The sequence below is a fragment of the Sus scrofa genome, chromosome 1 (assembly GCF_054392235.1).
Source record: "Sus scrofa isolate SSC_HxYL_T2T_F1_AM1 chromosome 1, Sscrofa_HxYL_maternal_Yorkshire_Landrace_v2.0, whole genome shotgun sequence".
Taxonomy (NCBI): domain Eukaryota; kingdom Metazoa; phylum Chordata; class Mammalia; order Artiodactyla; family Suidae; genus Sus; species Sus scrofa.
The window spans coordinates 131182991-131203412 of record NC_139383.1 but is presented as its reverse complement, the minus strand read 5'-3'; the positions used below and the strand labels follow the sequence as shown (position 1 = coordinate 131203412).

General features: G+C 38.4%; 1 protein-coding gene across 39 annotated transcripts in view; it reads right to left on the bottom strand.

The window, feature by feature from the left end:
- The window catches only part of ATP8B4 (ATPase phospholipid transporting 8B4 (putative)), a 263719-nt gene that overhangs the window by 43126 nt on the left and 200171 nt on the right, over positions 1 to 20422 (bottom strand). For 37 of the 39 annotated variants that reach the window (XR_014811506.1, XR_014811513.1, XR_014811501.1 and 34 more), the window contains one exon: positions 2584 to 2731. The exons of the other annotated variants lie outside the window; for them this stretch is intronic. Coding sequence is in view for 32 of the 37 variants with exons in the window: in XM_084970388.1 (XP_084826514.1) it covers positions 2584 to 2731 (148 nt within the window). In the remaining 5 variants the exon portion in view is untranslated. The remainder of the gene's footprint in view (positions 1 to 2583; positions 2732 to 20422) is intronic. 39 annotated transcript variants of the gene reach the window in all.

Sequence of the window (20422 nt, the reverse complement as noted above, 5' to 3'; positions counted from 1 at the left end):
TTTTACAAGAAAAGTAAAAGACACAGTGCCCTGTGTGTCTTCCTTGATACTTTCTTGTGTTGTACGGGAGAGAGACAGTTAAATGCAAAGAATTTCGAGAATCCACGAAGATAAGGAAAATGCAAAGTTCAGAACCAGTCCACCACCTCACCAAATTAGAATGTCTACAAAATTATGGTGCTTTGATCATTCTACAGAATGATATTTTTGTTTCCTTTCCATTGTTGTTTTGTCTCTTTAGTGTTTATTGTTGTGGCTGTTAAGGTGAGGGCAAATGAGAAGCAGATGATCTGGAGATTAGCCCTTGAAGGACATAATGAATGAAATCAAGAAAGGCCTGTACCAAAGCATGACATGCAACCTGTGTCTCACACAGGGTTCCCCAACCATTGCCACCCTTGCTCCTCTCCAAATACGTAAGAGCCTTTAGCTATATCAAGAAAGGCCTAAAAAAGAGAACATAATCCTTTGCAATTAACTGTAGTTTTTCCTAGAAATCATCTCACTACATTATTTAATAAATGCATTAACAGAAACAGGAATCCACCAAAACTTTCAGTCATTATCTTTGAATCTTTAGCAAGATGTTCACAGACCACCACATTCTAGCCCCGTATTCCTTTTGAGTTCTGTCTTCCATCACATTCCCGTTTACTCGTTACTAGTGTCATGCTAAATTGCTTGTTTCCATAACTTGATGGGTTCTTTCTTGCTTCTGTGGCTTTGCCTTTGTTACCTCCTCTACCTGAAAACATCACTTCCTCCAGGAAGTCTTCCCTGATTTTGCCATGAGGAACTAAATGTGCTGCTTTGTCTCTATCCTCTCAAAGCACTGTGCCCATACCTCTTTACAGTGTTTGTCATACCACTGTGAGATGAGCCCCCCCACCAGATTACACTCCCTAAGACAAGGACTGTGTTCAACTCACACCCTTATCCTCAGGCTCCAGCACTGTGACCTGGGTATGCTTAATGAATGTTAATGTTATGAATGGAAGGATGGGTGAGTGAGTATAAAAATAGGACTCTGATGTAGAAAAGTCTCATGTCAATTGTCCCCTACAATTCTTAGGGGAAATCATGAGTTAGCATTCTCAAATACAACCACCCTTTCAGAAAGAAAAGCATGTAACTGGCTGTTTTGCCCAGAATGGTTCCCTTCTCTCTCTTTTCCTTCTTCTCTACTATCAAGGAATGGAAACCTAGTCTCAGACTCTGAGGAAGAAAGACCCAATTACATCCTGCAAAACATCAAACTTTGAGCAAATTGGAATCATGATTTTTCTTAGCATGACTAGTAGAAACGTAGTCCATTCTTCTTAAATGGAAAATGACATTTCATGGTTTCATAAGCTTCAGGCTTTGAAGCTAAGGGGGTTCTTAAAGAGCATCTATCTTAGCTCTTTATTTCAGAATATTTAAAGACAGAGAATCTTGTGTGTTTTCACCTGAGTACTCTAATCCACTGCACAGTGGCCTCCTTGAGCCTGAGAGAAAGTCAAGGCACAAGTCACTAGGGATCCTTTCCATATGATGGTCCCTGGGCAATTTAGCTTGGAGTCCATCAGCTCCAAGTCCCAGCTGACAGGCTTAGAATCTTCAGTTGCTGCTCATTTGTGCAAGGGAGAAGTTCGTGTCATCTGGACAAACTTTTCAACTAAGCTTGGCCTGCAACTGAGCTCTGTAACTTTCCATGGTGTAGAAGACAACACATCATTACGTCTGGAATCCAGCTGGGTAATGCTCTAAGCACTAAGAGCTCACAGACAGCTGATCACAAGGGGGGAAATAAAATATACTCATATCCAACATCTTTTGTCCTCTAAGAAACTGTCTACAAGAAGATCCATTTATTTTCCAAACTCTGAAAGTGAAAAAGGGTCATCAAAGCCAGAGAAAGATGTGAGATTAGCTCTTTGTGTATATAAATGATCATTTCACTGGAGTACAATCAGAGCTTTTGTTTTCTAAATTAGAAACTCAGAAGAGCATTTTGATATTTGTTCAAGATTTGGAACCTGAACTACATTAAAAGTACAATGCAAGTTTATTCTATTACGACAAGAACCAGATTTCCTAATCAAAGCAAATTGTTTGGCATTGCTCTAAAATGCTGCTATTTAGAAAAACCACCAGAGGTATCTTAATGGCAATAATTTTGTGTGGTAATTATATGAAGGTCAGGTTGTGCTCTGCAAATCACAAACATTAGCAAAAGCAATAATTACAATACATCTATCCAGTTGCTCTGTTTCAATTAAACAATAGGGAACTGTGACACTCGCCCTTAGAAAAGCACTTAAACTATACTGATAAACTGTCTATAATCATTTGGACAATAATGATATTATATGAATTCAGTATTTCTTTAGACCCTCCCCTTCACTGTGGTGGTTCAAGCAATAATGTATGAAATATACATCAGAAGTTTCCTTCCATTTGCAAACAGGAAGTCATTGTGTGTGTACTATTTCTAGTAGTGTCATTTGTTTTGAATACACAGAAGATTTCATTACAACAGCACAAAAGAAATGATTATTGGGACGGAGAAAAAGAAATAACAAAAGCCTTAAGCGAACTCACCAAACTGTGGCCATTTATGATTAAGGCATAATCTCCTGTTACAGTTTCTTCTACAACTGAGTCCAGCTCTAGCGGCTGCTTTTTTTCAAAAACTACATGGCCATTGGAAAAACTTCTGTTTTGTCCAAACAAATTTTCCTTTGCTTTCCTTAAAGGAGAAGGGAGGAAGGCAAATCATAACAAAGTATACAGAGCATACCTATAAACCCTAATAAGAGACTGGCCTAGAGGTAAATTCATTTTATCACTGTTCAGACAGACTGCAGCATAAGATTCAGTTTCAGTAAGCTAGCTGGATGATTCTTTGTGACGGTGATACCAAGGCAAATTTGCAAATTCCAGGAAGTAGGAGGGTAAACCTAAAGAAAACAGAATCATCTTGAATGTTTTAAATTACCTAAACGCCAAATCATCATCTTGGGCTGGGCTTGAACTAGGGGCTCTTGATAAATTTGACATATAAGGTTACCTGAGCTTCAAGGACTGAAGAACCACTGACCTGTCCCATGATATTACATAATGGAAAAGGGAAGACTAAAGACAATTGTTGAAATCTTCTAGGAATTCTGTATATGAAATAAATTAATCAACTTGGAGAACGATGTAATGTGATCCGACTTAAAATGGCAGTCTTCTCAGAAGCACATCTTTTAAAAATTTGGCAATAAAAACAAATGGTGACATTTACTGAATTGGCATAGTCATTACAATATAATGGAATATTTCAAGTCAAAATTATACTCATCAACTCAAACAATAGAATAAATCTTCTGGGAAAGAAACTACAGACACCAAAGAGTAAAGGAAAGTTCCAAATGGAGCCCCCCTTCCAGTGCCCTAAAGCTAGTCAGCAGCCGTATAATGCTGCCAGCACCTCATCCAACTCTGCTGCTTAAGGGAAAGATTGTATGGTGACTTAACACCCTTCAAAGTGGCCTTTTCTCTTTAAAATGGAAAGAGGACGCCTCTACAGAAAGGAAAATTTCCTCTCAGAACCCCCTGGATGACAGGCTTTGAAGTAACGTAGGGCAAGCTGACATGACTGCACATCTTTTGATCACAACCAGGGAACCCCACAATCTAGTCGGTGTTCCCAAAGATGAGGGCCAAAGCCAACCTCCAACACTTTAGGTCACAACTCGCATATACAAAACGAGTGCCCAGGAGAGAATGGGAGTCAGAGACAGGCCAGAAAATGGGGATTCTGGCTTATAGCAAAATGAAGCTGCTTCCCAAAGGCTTATCCTCTGGAGAAAAACATTTGTTTCAATGGTTTTTCTGCTGTGGCTCTTCTGAAATAAGAGAATGTTCATGGTACAAAAACAAGCATGTTAGCCCTCAGCTTTCTAATTATTTGAAAATGTAACACTAATTGTTTACAAGCTAAGTTTAAACAACAAAAACAAAAACCACTTATCTTCTGGCTCAACATCTCCTTCTGCTGTTCAGGACCAAAATCACAGCCTGCATTTAGGAACCCAAGGAACCCAGAGGTTACATGCTGTTGGCTCCAGGGATAATTATATGTTTAGCCATCAGTTTGCAGAATCAAAGAAAAAGATTTATAAAGTCAGAGTGCTATGTGTGAAATTTAGGGAGTTAGGGTGGGGAGGTGGGGAGAGTAGACATGAAAAATCATTGCTTTAAGGGGGAGATACGGGGCTTTTGCATCAGATATCCATGTTAGGGAACTCTCCTCATAGTCATGAAAATTTACAGTCCCATATAATGAAGAAAGCAAGGGAGACAAGTTCTTCCACAGTGAACATTTCTCTGACAGTGTGGCACAGCTCATAAACGAGGTCCTCAGGAAGCACCAAAGGGCACGCATCTCCTAAGGTTTCCTTTTTAGTAAAGTTCTCGCTCACTGAAGAAATGACTCAAACTCTGTTTTCCCCCAGAGAATGAAAACATTCCAAAGAAGGGTGAAGTTCATGAAAGTATTGGCTGAAATTCTATTTACTTAGGATTTTTTTTTCCCCTCAACTGTCTTCCTAAGATCTCATATGAACCCTTTTCCAGGCAGAAAAGGGACGGTGTTTCCAGCTCTGCTTATATTCCCACCACACTCCCTCCGTTCAGGCCAACCCTCCTCACCAGAGTGGGCTCGTGCGTTTTCAGACCTTTGCCCATGCTCTATAACTGCCATTTCTTTTTTTCCCTGGAACTTAGCTCTTCAAACACTAGCTGGTTCTTGCAAAACTATTTATTAGGAGGGAAAAAGCTACATATAACTTCCTTCGAGGAATATGAACTATACATTTTTGCAGGCGTAACACACACTGCTTTACCACAGAATACAAGTAACAAATGCTAAAACAAAAGAGTGCCTGTTTTTTCCAAGCTCTGTAATGAAGGGGAGTCTTTACAGTGTTGGCGTGCAGAAGCGCATTAATGGTTGAGGCAACCTTGGCACTCATAACCCCATGCCACTATGAGCACAGCAAAGCGCAGTTAAACCCATGCTGGCTTACATGCAATCTATAAAAAAAAAGGGATGGTACAAAAAAGAATTATTTTTGCCTGTCTTCTTGAGGCACTCTATATTCAAATATTAAAAGGATCCATTAGGAAATGGATTGAAACCATGACATCATGTTTAGAAGAATGCAATTTTGACTTTGATAGGAGCATTGAGTTTGAAATAGGGAGATCTGGGTTCAGGACCAAGGTCTCCCTCTGACTCTCATATGCCCACAGTTGAGTTATCTGATCTCTAGCCACTTTGATTAGCCAGTTACAGACCCAGGCTAGAACCCAGGTCTTCTAATTCCTAGTTCTCTGTCTTCTATATCAAACAGTCTGACACATAGAGTTAGCCACAGGTGACCTCTGGGTTGGGACAAAGATACAGTGCCAGAGCAGCAGTTAAGGGACATTAATAACCTGCCTATAGTGGAGAAAGGGAGAAAATACAGGAAATTTTGATGTCAAACTCCAGTTCTATCCCTTAATACCTGTGTGACCTATAAGATACTCAACACCTGAACCAGCATCTTTATTAGCATCTAGGGGAATGGTACCAGCCAATCATACTGGTTGATAACATTAAGAAAACTTGGGCAACTGCACCGGTGCATACTAGGAAGGTCTCTAATATTACTTGGTGCTCTAACATTTTACAATTTGTGATGGAAACTAAACTTAATAAAGGTTTTGCCTGGATGACTAGAATTGGGAATTAGGAACAAGGTGTATTTTGTTTGGCCTGTACAGCACTTAAAAACAATCTGTGTGAATTTACAGACAACATGATGTCCACCTTCGCCAAAGTCCCCACCACTCCCTAAGACTTGTACAGCCCAGACCACACAACTAATATTATCTGTCTGGCCCTGGAGTCATTTGCATTTGTGAAGCCTGCTCATTCCAACAAATAACTTTCCACCAAGTAGGTGTGCAAAAAAATGCAATGTGTATTTTGTTAACTAAAGAAGAAATGTCAGTTCCTAAAGTACTCCACTGGGATACTATTCAAAAGTAATAGTCACTTCAATGTTTAATTAGTTAATATTTCTAATAAAACATATGATCAATGTAACAGAAATGAAACATGGATGATTTCCCATCAGGCCAAGCAAAATTATATGCTCAGTCTGCTTTTCTTTGGGGAGAAGAAGTATGTGTTGGTGAAATGTAATCAATACAATAATCTTTGGAGGAACCATTACAGGGTTTAATTGCAGATCTGGGCATGCCCTTAGTACTAAAGCAGCTATGGCAGCAAAGTTAACCCAGTACTCAGTGAGTCTACAACATTTTCATGACACTAAATTTGAAACAAGCCATATGCATGAAATGCATGAAAATTACATATCAATGTTTAAGAAATAATTGAAGCACATTCGACAGGTTTATATATCAGCATTTAGGTTATTTCCTTCTAACAGTTGCTATCATGTAGATCCTCTTCTTCTGATACACTTTTTAAAAAGTTTTTTTGTGAACTCCACTGAACTCAAATGCATAACACAAGAAAACTGAGTGGTATAAATTTATGATTCCAATATTTCATTCCCCAAATCACAGACTTAGATAAAAGTAGCCAAGATTGGGATAGATAGCATCTCCAGAAATAACTTTTCTTGGATGCTATTTCTTCCCAATTTTAAGCAAAAGCTTACTAGAAACGTATGCATTCTTCTCATATAGAATTTTCTTTCTTTCTTTTTTTTTTTTTTGTATTTTTGCCATTTCTTAGGCCACTCCTGTGGCATATGGAGATTCCCAGGCTAGGGATTGAATTGGAGCTGTAGCCACCGGCCTATGCCAGAGCCACAGCAATGCGGGATCCGAGCCACGTCTGTGACCTACACCACAGCTCATGGCAACGCCGGATCCTTAACCCACTGAGCAAGGCCAGGGATCGAACCCGCAACCTCATGGTTCCTAGTTGAATTTGTTAACCACTGAGCCATGACGGGAACTCCTCATACAGAATTTTCTATCATGTATTGTCTATCTGTCTCAGACTCTTAGAATAGGGTAATCTCCAAATTTGGGTTGAAATAAGCATGATTTGCCAATAAGTTAAGCAAGGTGGCTTTGAGGGTCCTGAAATAAATTAGTCTAGATGGAAAGATCTTAAATTTTTTTCCCCTATGAATATTTCTTATCATTTAAAAAAAATGGAGATAATCTTTTGGCTTTTTCTGTAATTGTGAAAGTACTGTATGAACATCATCACAACTTCAGATAACACAAGAGCCATAAAGAAGAAAGAAAACATGATCCATAATTCTGTATATGTTCTCAGGAGCTTGATGGGGAGGTAGGTGGATAGATATGCATGTAGATATAAGTGTTTTATACATACATATATGTACATACATATATAAACATGTATACTTTTTTGAAAAAAGGGATCGTGTTATGTGTGACATTTCATAATCTCATTCTTTTACCTAAATACATCATGGACATCCTCCAATGTTAAAAAACACATAATCACTTTTAAGACTACATAGTATCTCACTGCATTTATGTGTCCTATATGTAATTAACAAAACCCCTGCAGCTGGGCATGTAAGCAATTTCTAATTTTCTATTATCATAATTGATGCCACAATGTATATATATATGTATGTACGTAGGTAGGTATACGTACACATACACAGACATAGACTTGTCCATTTATTTTCTTAAGGGAAATTCCTAAAAGAATCATTGGGTCAAAAGTGTGCACATATATAATTTTGAAATATGTTGCTAGTTTACCCTCTAGAAAGCATCTACCAATTTATACTCCCAACAACAGTATATAGGAATTCATATTTCTCCACATCCTTTTCCATTTAAAGACAGTTATGTCATCTACTTAGTCAACCACATGTAACTGGATAAAATGCCCACCCCTTATGCAATCACCAGTGCCACCACAGGCGACCTCTGTTTTCTCAGAAACATACCTTGCCTCATGGGGATCTGACAGAGCTAAATGCAGAGAAAATAAGAGAGTCAAGATCTTGTTTTCTGACTACAAAAACAGACTCTCCAGACTCATAGCATTGTTATTCTGAATTCCAGCAACCTGTAATTCCACTAATTGGGCTTTTTGAGAGGGAAGAAAAAAGTTTCTTCAAGTGTTGAGGGACAATTCCTTGAAGGAATCAGGGCATAAAATGTTGCCCTAAGCAACACAAAGAAATGACCCCTTTTCTCCATTTCTCATCTAGCCTAGAGGAGAGGGACTTTGAAGAGGAGGTTAGATGTTCATAAATCTCTAAAAGGAGCCTGGGTGCTGACATGCACCCTGGACTGGTTGAGGGTAATAGACTCCTCAGAGAAGTTTTTGGGAATCTGAGTATGGAGTAGGTACAACTGAAGGATAGTGACACAGCAAGTAGTAGAAGGAGGAGATTTCAGGAACAGAGGTAGCTATGTGAGAGCACTTCTCAGACATAGAGAGGTGAGGATGACTAGCTCAAGGTCCATGTTTTCCCAGGAGGATGTGGATCAGCCAAGAGAAACAGCCAGCAACCCAGAGACCAGAGGCCAGACAGGGATGCAGAGTGGGAAATGTTGGATTCCAGCAGGATAGATGCTGAGGATCAGTGACACGTAAGGCACTCGTGCGTGCTATACTTGAACTAAATTTACCCCAACATGTCAAATTTAAGTGTTCTGTCATCAGGCATAAAAGGAGTTCACATTCACTTTCAGAAAATTTAATCAGTCACTATGCTTGTGTGTATTCTGGGCTGTAATGTCAGACAAGCTAGAAATTACAGCACCTCCTTCTACTTCTCTTCACATCAAATAAAATTCCGAGTCCTATTCATTCTACCTCTAAAATAGCTGTCAATTTCACCACCACTCTTTCCTTCCTCATTCTTACAAACTCACTACCTCAGTTCAACCCTCATCATCTCCAAACTTGAGTATTCCTTCCTAACGCATCTCCCTGTACCTTTCATCTTTCCATCAAACATATTCCATCTATCCTGTCATTAGAGTGATATTTCTACAGTACAAAATTGAGTTTCTTCTCTTCTGCTTAGAAGCCCTCGACCTCCATCCAATAACTTCAGTATAAAGTATATTCACTTTCACTTATCACTCCTTCTATCACCACTTTGTCTCTGAAAAATTGTCCCCACCCTTAACGCTACACTACAGTTTAATTACTACTTGGCATATTGTTCTTGGAATATAACATGGTTTCTTTCATGTCTGTATGCCTTTGTATTGTTTCATTAACCTGAAATATGGTTATCTAATATAATCAAGAGAGGAAGAGGATCCAAAAAATTTTAGGGGGTCAGCATTTTGTCTTCAATATCTTAAGAAGGTTAATGAAAAATGTCCATTTTTTCTATAAGAATGTACATGGGAATTCCTGTTATGGCTTAATGGGTTAAGGACCTGATATTTACTCTGTAAGGATGCAGTTCAGTCTCTGGCCTTGCTCAGTGGGTTGCTAGCATTGTGTGCAGGCCTCAGATGTGGCCTGGATCTGGTGTTGCTGTGGCTGTGGTGTAAGCCTGCAGCTGCAGCTCCAACTCAACACCTGGACTGGGAACTTCCATATACCACAGCCATAAAAAAGTTTAAAAAAAAAAGAATGTAGATACACCTTAATTTTTCTAAGTTTTGTGTTACTTTTGTGTACTACCTTACACCAACCTGGTGTGGAAAACTGCTATATCACACAGCTTAGAAGCTGTGACTAAAGATTACATGTGTCTTTGCCAAATAAAAATCAGGAAATCTATTTATATAATTTTTATCACTTATATAATTTTAATAATAGACTCCAGAGAGTCTATTGGAGAAATAGTTTTAAAAAGTAGTCCTTGTTTGTGTAAAGATTGGTAACAACAGCTGAGAAAAGAGGGGAGGAAGGCAGGTAGTGGAAAGAGAGGAGGGAAGGCAAGAAGGATGCTCCCTGAAAAGCTGTAAAGTTTTAAGATTTATATGAATACCCCCAATAAAATAATCTATAGGGTAGATATTTGTATGTTTTCCAAATTTACAAATAAAGAAACCAAGCAAAGAGAGGATGGAGGGTATCCAAAGTCACTTAGCCAACCAGGAGCATAAAGCCAAGATTCCACCTTGGCTCCACTAAACACAGGGTCTATACTCTTCCTATTATACCCACTGTCTCTCCTGAAATTCATTCTGATCTAGGTGCTAATCTGGTGTCTAACATCAAGTAAAGAAGCCAGATGCCTTAACCACTGCACTTTTTTTATATTAGCCATTTAAAGGGAGTATACACCAAAGTTGCATTGAGACAGACACATGGCAAGTGACTGGGTGTACAGGCTCTGGGGGCCACACTGCCTCAATACAAATCCCAGCTTAACCACTGACTGGTTGTGAAATTTAGGGCACATTATTCACCCTATGTGTATATCTTAACTTCCTAGTCTATAAAACAAGGATAATGATGATGTCATTCATGAAGCTGTTTTGAGAATGGAATGAAAGGATAGGATACACAGATAGTGCTTACCACAGTGTCCTAGGCCCAGTCCCAAAGCATTTAGCAATAGACTGATTAGAATATGGATCTGCTTATATCTATCTACATAAATCAAAAGGGAAATTTAAAAATACCTCAAGACAAATGATAATGAAGACACAAACACTCAAAATCTATGGGATGCCACAAAAGCAGTGCTCAGAGGGAAATTCATAGCAATACAGGCCTTCCTCAAAAAAAAGAAGAAAAATCTCAAATCAACAACTTAACCCAACACCTAAATGAATTAGAAAAAAAAAACAAACAAAACCTAAAGTCAGCAGAAGGAAGGAAATCATAAAAATCAGAGAGGAAATCAATAAAATGGAGATTTAAGAAATAGAAAAAAATCAATAAAACCATGAGCTTCTACTTTGAAAAGATAAAAAAAATTGACAAACCTCTGGCCATTCTCACCAAGAAGAGAAGAGAAAAAACCCAAATAAACAAAATAAGAAATGAAAAAGGAGAAATGACAACAGATAGAGCAGAAATACAAAAAAAAAAAAAAGACAAGAGAATACTATGAACAATTGTATGCCAACAAATCTGACAACCTAGAAGAAATGGGCAACTTTCTAGAGACTTCCAGCCTGCCAAAACTGAATCAGGAAGAAATAGATCAACAGAACAGACTGATCACTAGAAATGAAATTGAATATGACATAAGAAGACTCCCTACAAATAAAAGTCCAGGACCAGATGGCTTCACAGGTGATTTCTACAAAACATACAAAGAGGAATGTGTACCCATCCTCCTTAAACTTTTCCAAAAGGTTGAAGAAGGAAAACTCCACTCCCAAAGATATTCTATGATACCATCACCCAAATACCAAAACCAGACAAAGATACTACCAAAAAAGAAAACTATAGACCAATATCTTTGATGAATATAGATGCAAAAATTCTCAACAAAAATTTAGAAAACCAAATCCAACAACGCATGAAAAAGATCATACACCATGACAAGTGGGATTCATCCCAGGTTCAGAAGGTTGATTCAACATATGCAAATCAATCAACATCATACACCACATTAACAAAAGAAAAGTCAAAAACTACATGATCATCTCAATAGATGCAGAAAAAGCATTTGACAAAGTCCAACATCCATTCATGACAAAAACTGTTACCAAAGTGGGTATAGAGGCAATATACTTTAATATAACAAAGGCCATTTATGACAAACCCACAGCAAATATAATACTCAATGGAGAAAAGCTGAAAGCCTTCCCACTAAAATCTGGAACAAGACAAGTATGCTTGCTCACACCACTGTTACTCAACATAGTATTGGAAGTCCTAGCCACAGCAATCAGACAAACAAAAGAAATAAATGGTATCCAAATTGGAAGAGAAGAAGTAAAATTGTCACTGTATGCAGATGACATTTTATTATATATAGAAGACCCCAAGGACTCAACCCAAAAACTACTTGAACTGATCAAAAAATTCAGCAAAGTAGCAGGTTATAAGATTAGCATTCAGAAATCAGTTGCACTTCTGCATGCTAACAATGAAATATTAGAAAAGGAATACTAAAATAAAATACCTCTTAAAATTTCACCCCAAAAAATCAAATACCTGGGAATAAACTTCACCAAGGAGGTGAAAGGCTTATATGCCAAGAGCTATAAAACATTAATCAAGGAAATTAAAGAGGATTCAAAGAAATAGAAAAATATTTCATGCTCCTGGATTGGAAAAACTAATACTGTAAAAATGGCCATACTACCCAAAGCAATCTACAGATTCAATGCAATCCGTATCAAATTTTCACAGAACTACAACAAATACTCCAAAAATTTATATGGAAACACAAAAGACAAAGAATTGCCAAATCCATCCTGATGAACAAAAACAAAGCTGGAAAATGCTGAGCAATCTTCAACCAAATGGACCAGAAACCTTCAAAAAGATATCCTACTCCAGAAGACAAAGAGGAAGACACATAAAGAGGTAGGAGGGATGAATACATGATATAGGCAACCCTATACCTCCCAGGTGGGAAGCCCCACAGACTGGAAAGTAAATGTATCACAGAGACTCGCCTACAGAAGTAAGACTTCTGAGCCCCACATAAAACCACCAAATGTGAGGATCTGGCACTGGGAGAAAGAGCCCCAGAGCATCTGGCATTGAAAGTCAGTGGGGCTTGTGCACAGAAGCTCCATGGAACTGGGGGAAATGGAGACCCCATTCTTAAAAGGTGCACATAGACTTTCACGTGCACCTGGTCCCAGGGCAAAGCAAGGTCTCCATAGGAATCTGGGTCAAACCTGACTGCAGCTCTTGGAGGACATCCTGGGAAAACAGGGGTGCATGTGGCTTGTGGTGGGGGAAGGACATTGGAAGCAAAGCTCTTGGGAATATTCAGCAGCAGTGCCTTTCTCTGGAGGTGGCCATTTTGGGAAAATCTGGCCCCATCCATCAGTCAGTGCTGAGAAGCCCCAGGGCAAACAACAACCCAGGTGGGATCACAGCCCCACCCCTCAGTAAACAGGCTGCCTAAGACACCCCAGGCACACAGCTGCCTCTAATCCCATCCAGAGACTAAGGCCCACCCACCAGAGGGATTAGAAGCAGCTCCACCTACCAGTGGGCAGGCATTAGTCCCTCCCATCAGGAAGCCTACAGCAAGACCCCTTACCAACTTCAGCCACAGGGGAGCAGACACCAGAAGTAAGAGAGGCTACAACTCTATTATCGGTGAAAAGGTCACCACACCAAAAACCTATAAAAATGAAAAGACAGAGAACTATAACTCAGATGAGGGAGAAAGAAAAAAACCCAGAAAATCAGCTAAGTCATCAGGAGATTCTCAGCCTCCAGGAAAAACACTTTAGACTGTTGATGCTGAAGATGGTGCAAGACATTGGAAATAAACTGGAGGCAAAGATGGATAACTTACAGGAAACACTGAGCAAAGAGATACAAGGTATAAAACTTAAACAAGAAGAGTATTGTATTGCAAAATACAGTAACTGAAATAAAAAACTCATTAGAGGCAACCAACAGCAGAACACAGGAGGCAGAAGAACGAATAAACGAGGTGGAGGACAGATAAGTGGAAATCATGGATGTGGAACAGAAAAGAGAAAAAAAGATTGAAAACAAATGAAGAGAGTCTCAGAGAACTCTGGGACAATATTAAACACACCAACATCCATATTATAGGGGTGCCAGAAGGAGAAGAGAGAGAGAAGAGAGAGAGAGAAAAAATATTCCAAGAGATAATAGCCAAAAACTTCGCTAACATGGGAGAGGAACCACTCACTCAAATCCAGGAAGTGCAATGAGTACCATATAAAATAAACCCAAGGAGGAATACCCTGAGACACATATTAATCAAACTGACCAAAATTAAAGACAAAGAGAAAACACCGAAAGCAGCAAGGGAAAAGAAACAAAAACATACAAAGGAATCCCAATAAGGTTATCAGCAGATTTTTCAGCAGAAACTCTGCAGACCAGAAGGGAGTGGCAAGATATACTTAACATGATGAAAGGAAAAAAACCTCCAACCAAGATTACTTTACCCAGGAAGGCTCTCATTCAGTTTGAAGGAGAAATCAAAAGCTTTACAGGTAAGCAAAAGCTAAAAGAATTCAGCACCACTAAACCAGATTTACAACAAATATTAGAGGAACTTCTCTAGGCATAAAAGAAAAGGGCCACAACCAGAAACAAAAATACCACAAATTGCAAGGCTTAACAGTAAAGGAATATATACAGTAAAGTTATGAGATCATCCATGTGCAATTATGCCACCAAAATCAGAAATCATGAGAAGAGGTGGGTACAAATGCAGGACACTAGAGATGCACTTGCAATTAAGAAACCAACAACTTAAAACAATCTCAAATATATAGAGAGAGGCATTTATATCAAAACTTCAGAATAACTACAAACCAAAAATCTACAATTGTTACACACACAAATAAGAAAAGTCAACTAAATACAACACTAAAGATAGTCATCAAACCACAAGAGGAGAGAACAAGAGAAGAAGGGAAGAAAAAAGAGCAAGAAAAACAAAACCAAAGGAATTAATAAAATGGCAATAAGAACATACATATCAATAATTACCCTAAATGTGAAGGTACTAAATGCCCAAACCAAAAGACATAGAATGGCTGAATGGATACAAAAACAAGATCCAAATATATGGTGTCTTCAAGAGACCCAGCTCACTTCTAGGGACACATTCAAATTGAACGTAAGAGGACGGAAGAAAATATTCCATACAAACGGGAATCAAAAGAAAGCTAGAGAAAGCTCATTATAGACAAAATCGACTTTAAAATGAAAGATATTTTAAGGGACAAGGAAGGTCACTGCATAATGATCAAAGGATCAATCCAAGAGGAAGATAGAACAATTTTAAATATCTACACACCCAACATAGGTTCACCACAATATATAAGGCAACCGCTAACAACCTTAAAAGGACAAATCGACAATAACACAATCATAGTGGGGGACTTTACCACCCCACTTACAGCAATGGACAGATCATCCAGACAGAAAATCACTAAGGTAACACACGCCCTGAATGATGCATTAGACCAGATGGACTTAATAGATATTTATAGGACATTCCATCCAAAAGCAATAGAATACACATTCTTCTCAAGTGCACATGGAACATTCTCTAAGATTGACCATATCCTGGGCTACAAATCAAGCCTCTGTAACCTTAAGAAATCTGAAATCATATCAAGCATCTTTTCCAACCACAACGCTATATAACTGGAAGTCAATAACAAGAAAAAAACTGCCAAAAACACAAACACGTGGAGACTCAACAACACGCTACTAAACAACCAATGGATCACTGAAGAAATCAAAGAGGAAGTTAAAAAACACCTAGCAGCAAATGACAACAAAGATACGACACTCCAAAACCTATGGGATGCAGCAAAAGCCATTCCAAGAGGAACATTTATAGCAATACAAGCCCACCTCAGGAAACAAGAAAAAGCTCAAATAAACAAGCTAACTTTACATCTAAAGCAGCTCAAGAGAGAAGAACAGACAAGACCTAAAGTGAGTACAAGGAGAGAAATCATAAATATTGGAGCAGAAATCAATGAAATAGAAACAAAGAAAACCATAGAAAAGATCAATGAAACGAAAAGCTGGTTCTTTGAAAAGATCAACAAAATTGATAAACCCCTAGCCAGACTTAGCAAGAAAAAAAGACAAAGGACTCAAATCAATAAACTTAGAAATGAAAAAGGAGAAGAAACAACGGACATCACAGAAATACAAAGGATCATAGGGACTACTATATGCAACTGTATGCCAATAAAACAGAAAACCTAGAAGAAATGGACAAAGTCTTAGAAAAGTACAATCTTCCAAGGCTAACCCAAGATGAAATAGAAAAGATGAATGGACCCATCACAAGAACTGAAATTGAAACTGTGATTAAAAATCTTCCAACAAACAAAAGTCCAGGACCAGACGGCTTCACAGGTGAATTCTATCAAACATTTAGAGAAGAGCTAACACCTATCCTTATGAAACTTTTTCAAAAGATTGCAGAGGAAGGGATTCTCCCAAACTCATTCTAGGAGGCCACCACCACCCTGATACCAAAACCAGGCAAAGATACCACAGAAAAAGAAAACTACAGGCTAATTTCACTGATGAACATCGATGCAAAAATCCTCAACAAAATACTAGCAAACCACATCCAACAATACATTAAAAGGATTGTACATCATGATCAAGTGGGATTTATCCCAGGGATGCAAGTGTTCTTCAACAGCCACAAATCAATCAGTGTGATACACCACATCAACAAACTGAAGCATAAAAACCACATGATCCTCTCAATAGACACAGAAAAAGCCTTTGACAAAATCCAACACCCTTTTCTAATAAAAACCCTTCAGAAAGTGGGCATAACAGGAAGCTACCTCAACATGATAAAGGCCATATATGACAAACCCACAGCAAACATCATTCTCAATGGGGAAAACCTGAAAGAATTCCCGCTGAGATCAGGAACAAGACAAGAATGTCCGCTCTCACCACTACTCTTCAAGATAATTCTGGAAGTCCTAGCCATGGCAATCAGAGAAGTAAAAGAAATAAAAGGAATCCAAATTGGAAAGGAAGAAGTAAAACTATTGCTATTTGCAGATGACATGATACTATACGTAGAGAATCCTAAAGACTCTACCAGAAAACTGTTACAGCTCATCCACGAATTTGGCAAAGTTGCAGGATGCAAAATCAATACGCAGAAATCGATAGCGTTTCTATATACTAACAATGAAAAAGCAGAAAAGGAAATTAGGGAAGCAATCCCGTTTACCATCGCATCCAAAAGAATAAAATACCTAGGAGTAAACCTACCTAAAGAGACAAAAGACCTGTTCTCTGAAAACTACAAGCCACTGATGAAAGAAATCAAAGATGACACAAATAGATGGAAAGACATACCATGCTTGTGGACTGGAAGAGTCAATATTGTCAAAATGACTATACTACCCAAGGCAATCAACAGATCCCACGCTATCCCTATCCAATTACCAAGGACACTTTTCACAGAACTTGAACAAAATATTTTAAAGTTTGTTTGGAAGCACAAAAGACCCAGAATAGCCAAAGACATCCTGGAATAGAAAAATGGAGCTGGAGGAATCAGGCTCCCGGACTTCAGACTATACTACAAAGCAACAATCATCAAAACTGTATGGTACTGGCACAAAGACAGAAATAGAGATCAGTGGAACAGCAGAGAAAGCCCAGAATTAAACCCACGCACCTAAAGCCAACTCATCTATCACAAAGGAGGCAAGGATATACAATAGAGAAAAGACAATTTGTTCAATAAGCGGTGCTGGGGAAACTGGACAGCCACATGGAAAAGAATGAAATTAGAACACCCCCTAACACCACAGGCAAAAATAAACTCCAAATGGATTAAAGACCTAGATATAAGACCAGACACTATCAAACTCCTAGAGGAAAACATAGGCCAAACACTCTCTGACATAAACGACAGCAACATCTTCTCACATCCACCTCTCAGAGTACTGAGAATTAAAACAAAAAAAGTAAACAAATGGGACCTAAGCAAACTTCAAAGTTTCTGCACAGCAAAGGAGACCCTAAACAACACGAAAAGACAACGCACAGAATGGGAGAAAATCTTTGCAAGTGAATCAACTGACAAGGGATTCACCTCCAAAATTTACATACACCTTCTGCAGCTCCATGCCAAACAAACAAACAAACAACCCCATCCAAAAATGGGCAGAAGATCTAAACAGACAATTCTCCAAAGAAGACATACGGATGGCCAAGAAACACATGAAAAGATGTTCAGCGTCACTCATTATCAGAGAAATGCAAATCAAAACCACTCTGAGGTCCCACTTTACACCAGCCAGAATGGCCATCATCAAAAGGTCTACAAACAATAAGTGCTGGAGAGGGTGTGGAGAAAAAGGAACCCTAGTACACTGTTAGTGGGATTGTAAATTGGTGCAACCACTGTGGAAAGCAGTAGGGAGATTCCTCAGAAAACTCAAACTAGAACTACCATTTGATCCAGGAATCCCACTCCTGGGCTTCTATCCAGAGAAAACCACGACTCGCAAAGACACATGTACTCCAATGTTCATTGCAGCACTATTTACAATAGCCAAGACATGGAAACAACCTAAATGTCCATCGACAGAGGAGTAGATCAAGAAGATGTGGTAGATATACACAATGGAATATTACTCAGCCATTAAAAGCAATGAAATACCAGCATTCTTAGCAACATGGATGGACCTAGAAACTGTCATGCTAAGGGAAGTCAGCCATACCATGAGACACCAACATCAAATGCTTTCACTGACATGTGGAATCTGAAAAAAGGACAGACTGAACTTCCTTGCAGAACAGATGCTGACTCTCAGATATTGAACAACTTATGGTCTCCAGAGGAGACAGTTTGGGGGTGAGGGAATGGGCTGGGCTTTTGGGATGTAAATCCTATAAAATTGGATTGTGATGATCATTGTACAAGTATAAATGTAACAAATTCACTGAGTAATAGAAAATATTAAAAAAAAAAAAACAAGCCGGAGGCATAACTCCCCTAGACTTCAGGCAATATTACTAAGCCACACTCATCAAGACAGTGTGGTCCTGGTACCAAAACAGCCATACAGACCAATGGAACAGAAGAGAGAACCCAGAAATAAACACCTATGGTCAATTAATCTTGGACAAAGGAGGCAAGAACATAAAATTGGTAAACGACAGTCTTTTCAGCAAGTATTGCTGGGAAACCAGGACAGCTGCATGCAAATCAGTGAAACTAGAACACACCCCCACACCATACAAGAAAATAAACTCAAAATGGCTTAAAGACTTAAATGTAAAACAAGACACCATCAAACTCCTGAAAGAGAACACAGGCAAAACATTCTCTGATATCAACCTTACAAATGTTTTCTTAGGTCAATCTCCCAAAGCAACAGAAATAAAAGCAAAAATAAACCAATGGGACATAATCAAACTGACAAGATTTTTCACAGCAAAGGAAACCATAAAAGAAGCAAGACAAAATGACAACTTATGGAATGGGATAAAATAGTTTCAAATGATCCAACCAACAAGGCCTTAATCTCTAAAATATGCAAACAACTTATACAACTCAACAGCAAAAAAGCCAACAACCCAATTGAAAAATGGGCAAAAGACCTGAATAGACATTTCTCCAAAGAAGATATACAGATGGCCAACAGGCATATGAAAAAATGCTCAATATCACTCATTATTAGAGAAATGCAAATCAAAACTACCATGAGATACCACCTCACACCAGTCAGAATGGCCATCATTAATAAGTCCACAAATAACAAATGCTGGAGAGGGTATGGAAAAGGGAACCCTCCTTCACTGTTTGTGGGAATGTAAACTGGTATGACCACTATGAAAAACAGTGTGGAGGTACCTTAGAAAACTATACATAGAACTACCATACGACCCAGCAACCCCACTCTTGGGCATATATCTGGACAAAACTTTCCTTAAAAAAGACACATGCACCCGCATATTCATTTCAGCACTATTCACAATAGCCAAGACATGGAAACAACCTAAATGTCTACTGACAGATAAAATGATTAAGAAAATGTAGTATATATACACAATGGAATACTACTTAGTCATGAAAACAAAATAATGCCAATTGCAGCAACATGGATGGAACTAGGGACTCTCATACTGAGTGAATTAAGTCAGAAAAAAAAAAGACAAATACCATACGATACCACTTATATCTGGAATCTAACATATGGCACAAATTAACCCTTCCATGGAAAAGAAAATCATGGACTTGGATAATAGACTTGTGGTTGCCAAGAGGGAGGGGGAGGGAGTGGGATGGACTGGGAGTCTGGGGTTAATAGATGCAAACTATTGCCTTTGGAATGGATAAGCAATGAGATTCTGCTGTATAGCACTGGGAACTGTATCTAGTCACTTATGATGGAGCATGATAATGTGAGAAAAAAGAATGTATACATGTATATGTAACTGGGTCAACTTGCTGTATAGTAGAAAATTGACAGAACACTGTAAACCGGCTATAATGGAATAAAAAATCATTATAAATTTTAAAATATTCAACTAAATTTTAAAAAACAAAAAATAAAATTATTAGTTAAACAAATTGTTAATATTTTCCAAATGGACTCAATGGACTCAATCACTAAAGTTATTGAAATAATAGTAATAAAATTATAATAGCAATGATTAAATTTTACAATTTTTATTTCTCAAAACACACAGTCTCCAGTCATAGCTTCTAACCAGCATGATAGACATTTTCTACAGTGAAAAGGAAGTTGGGAA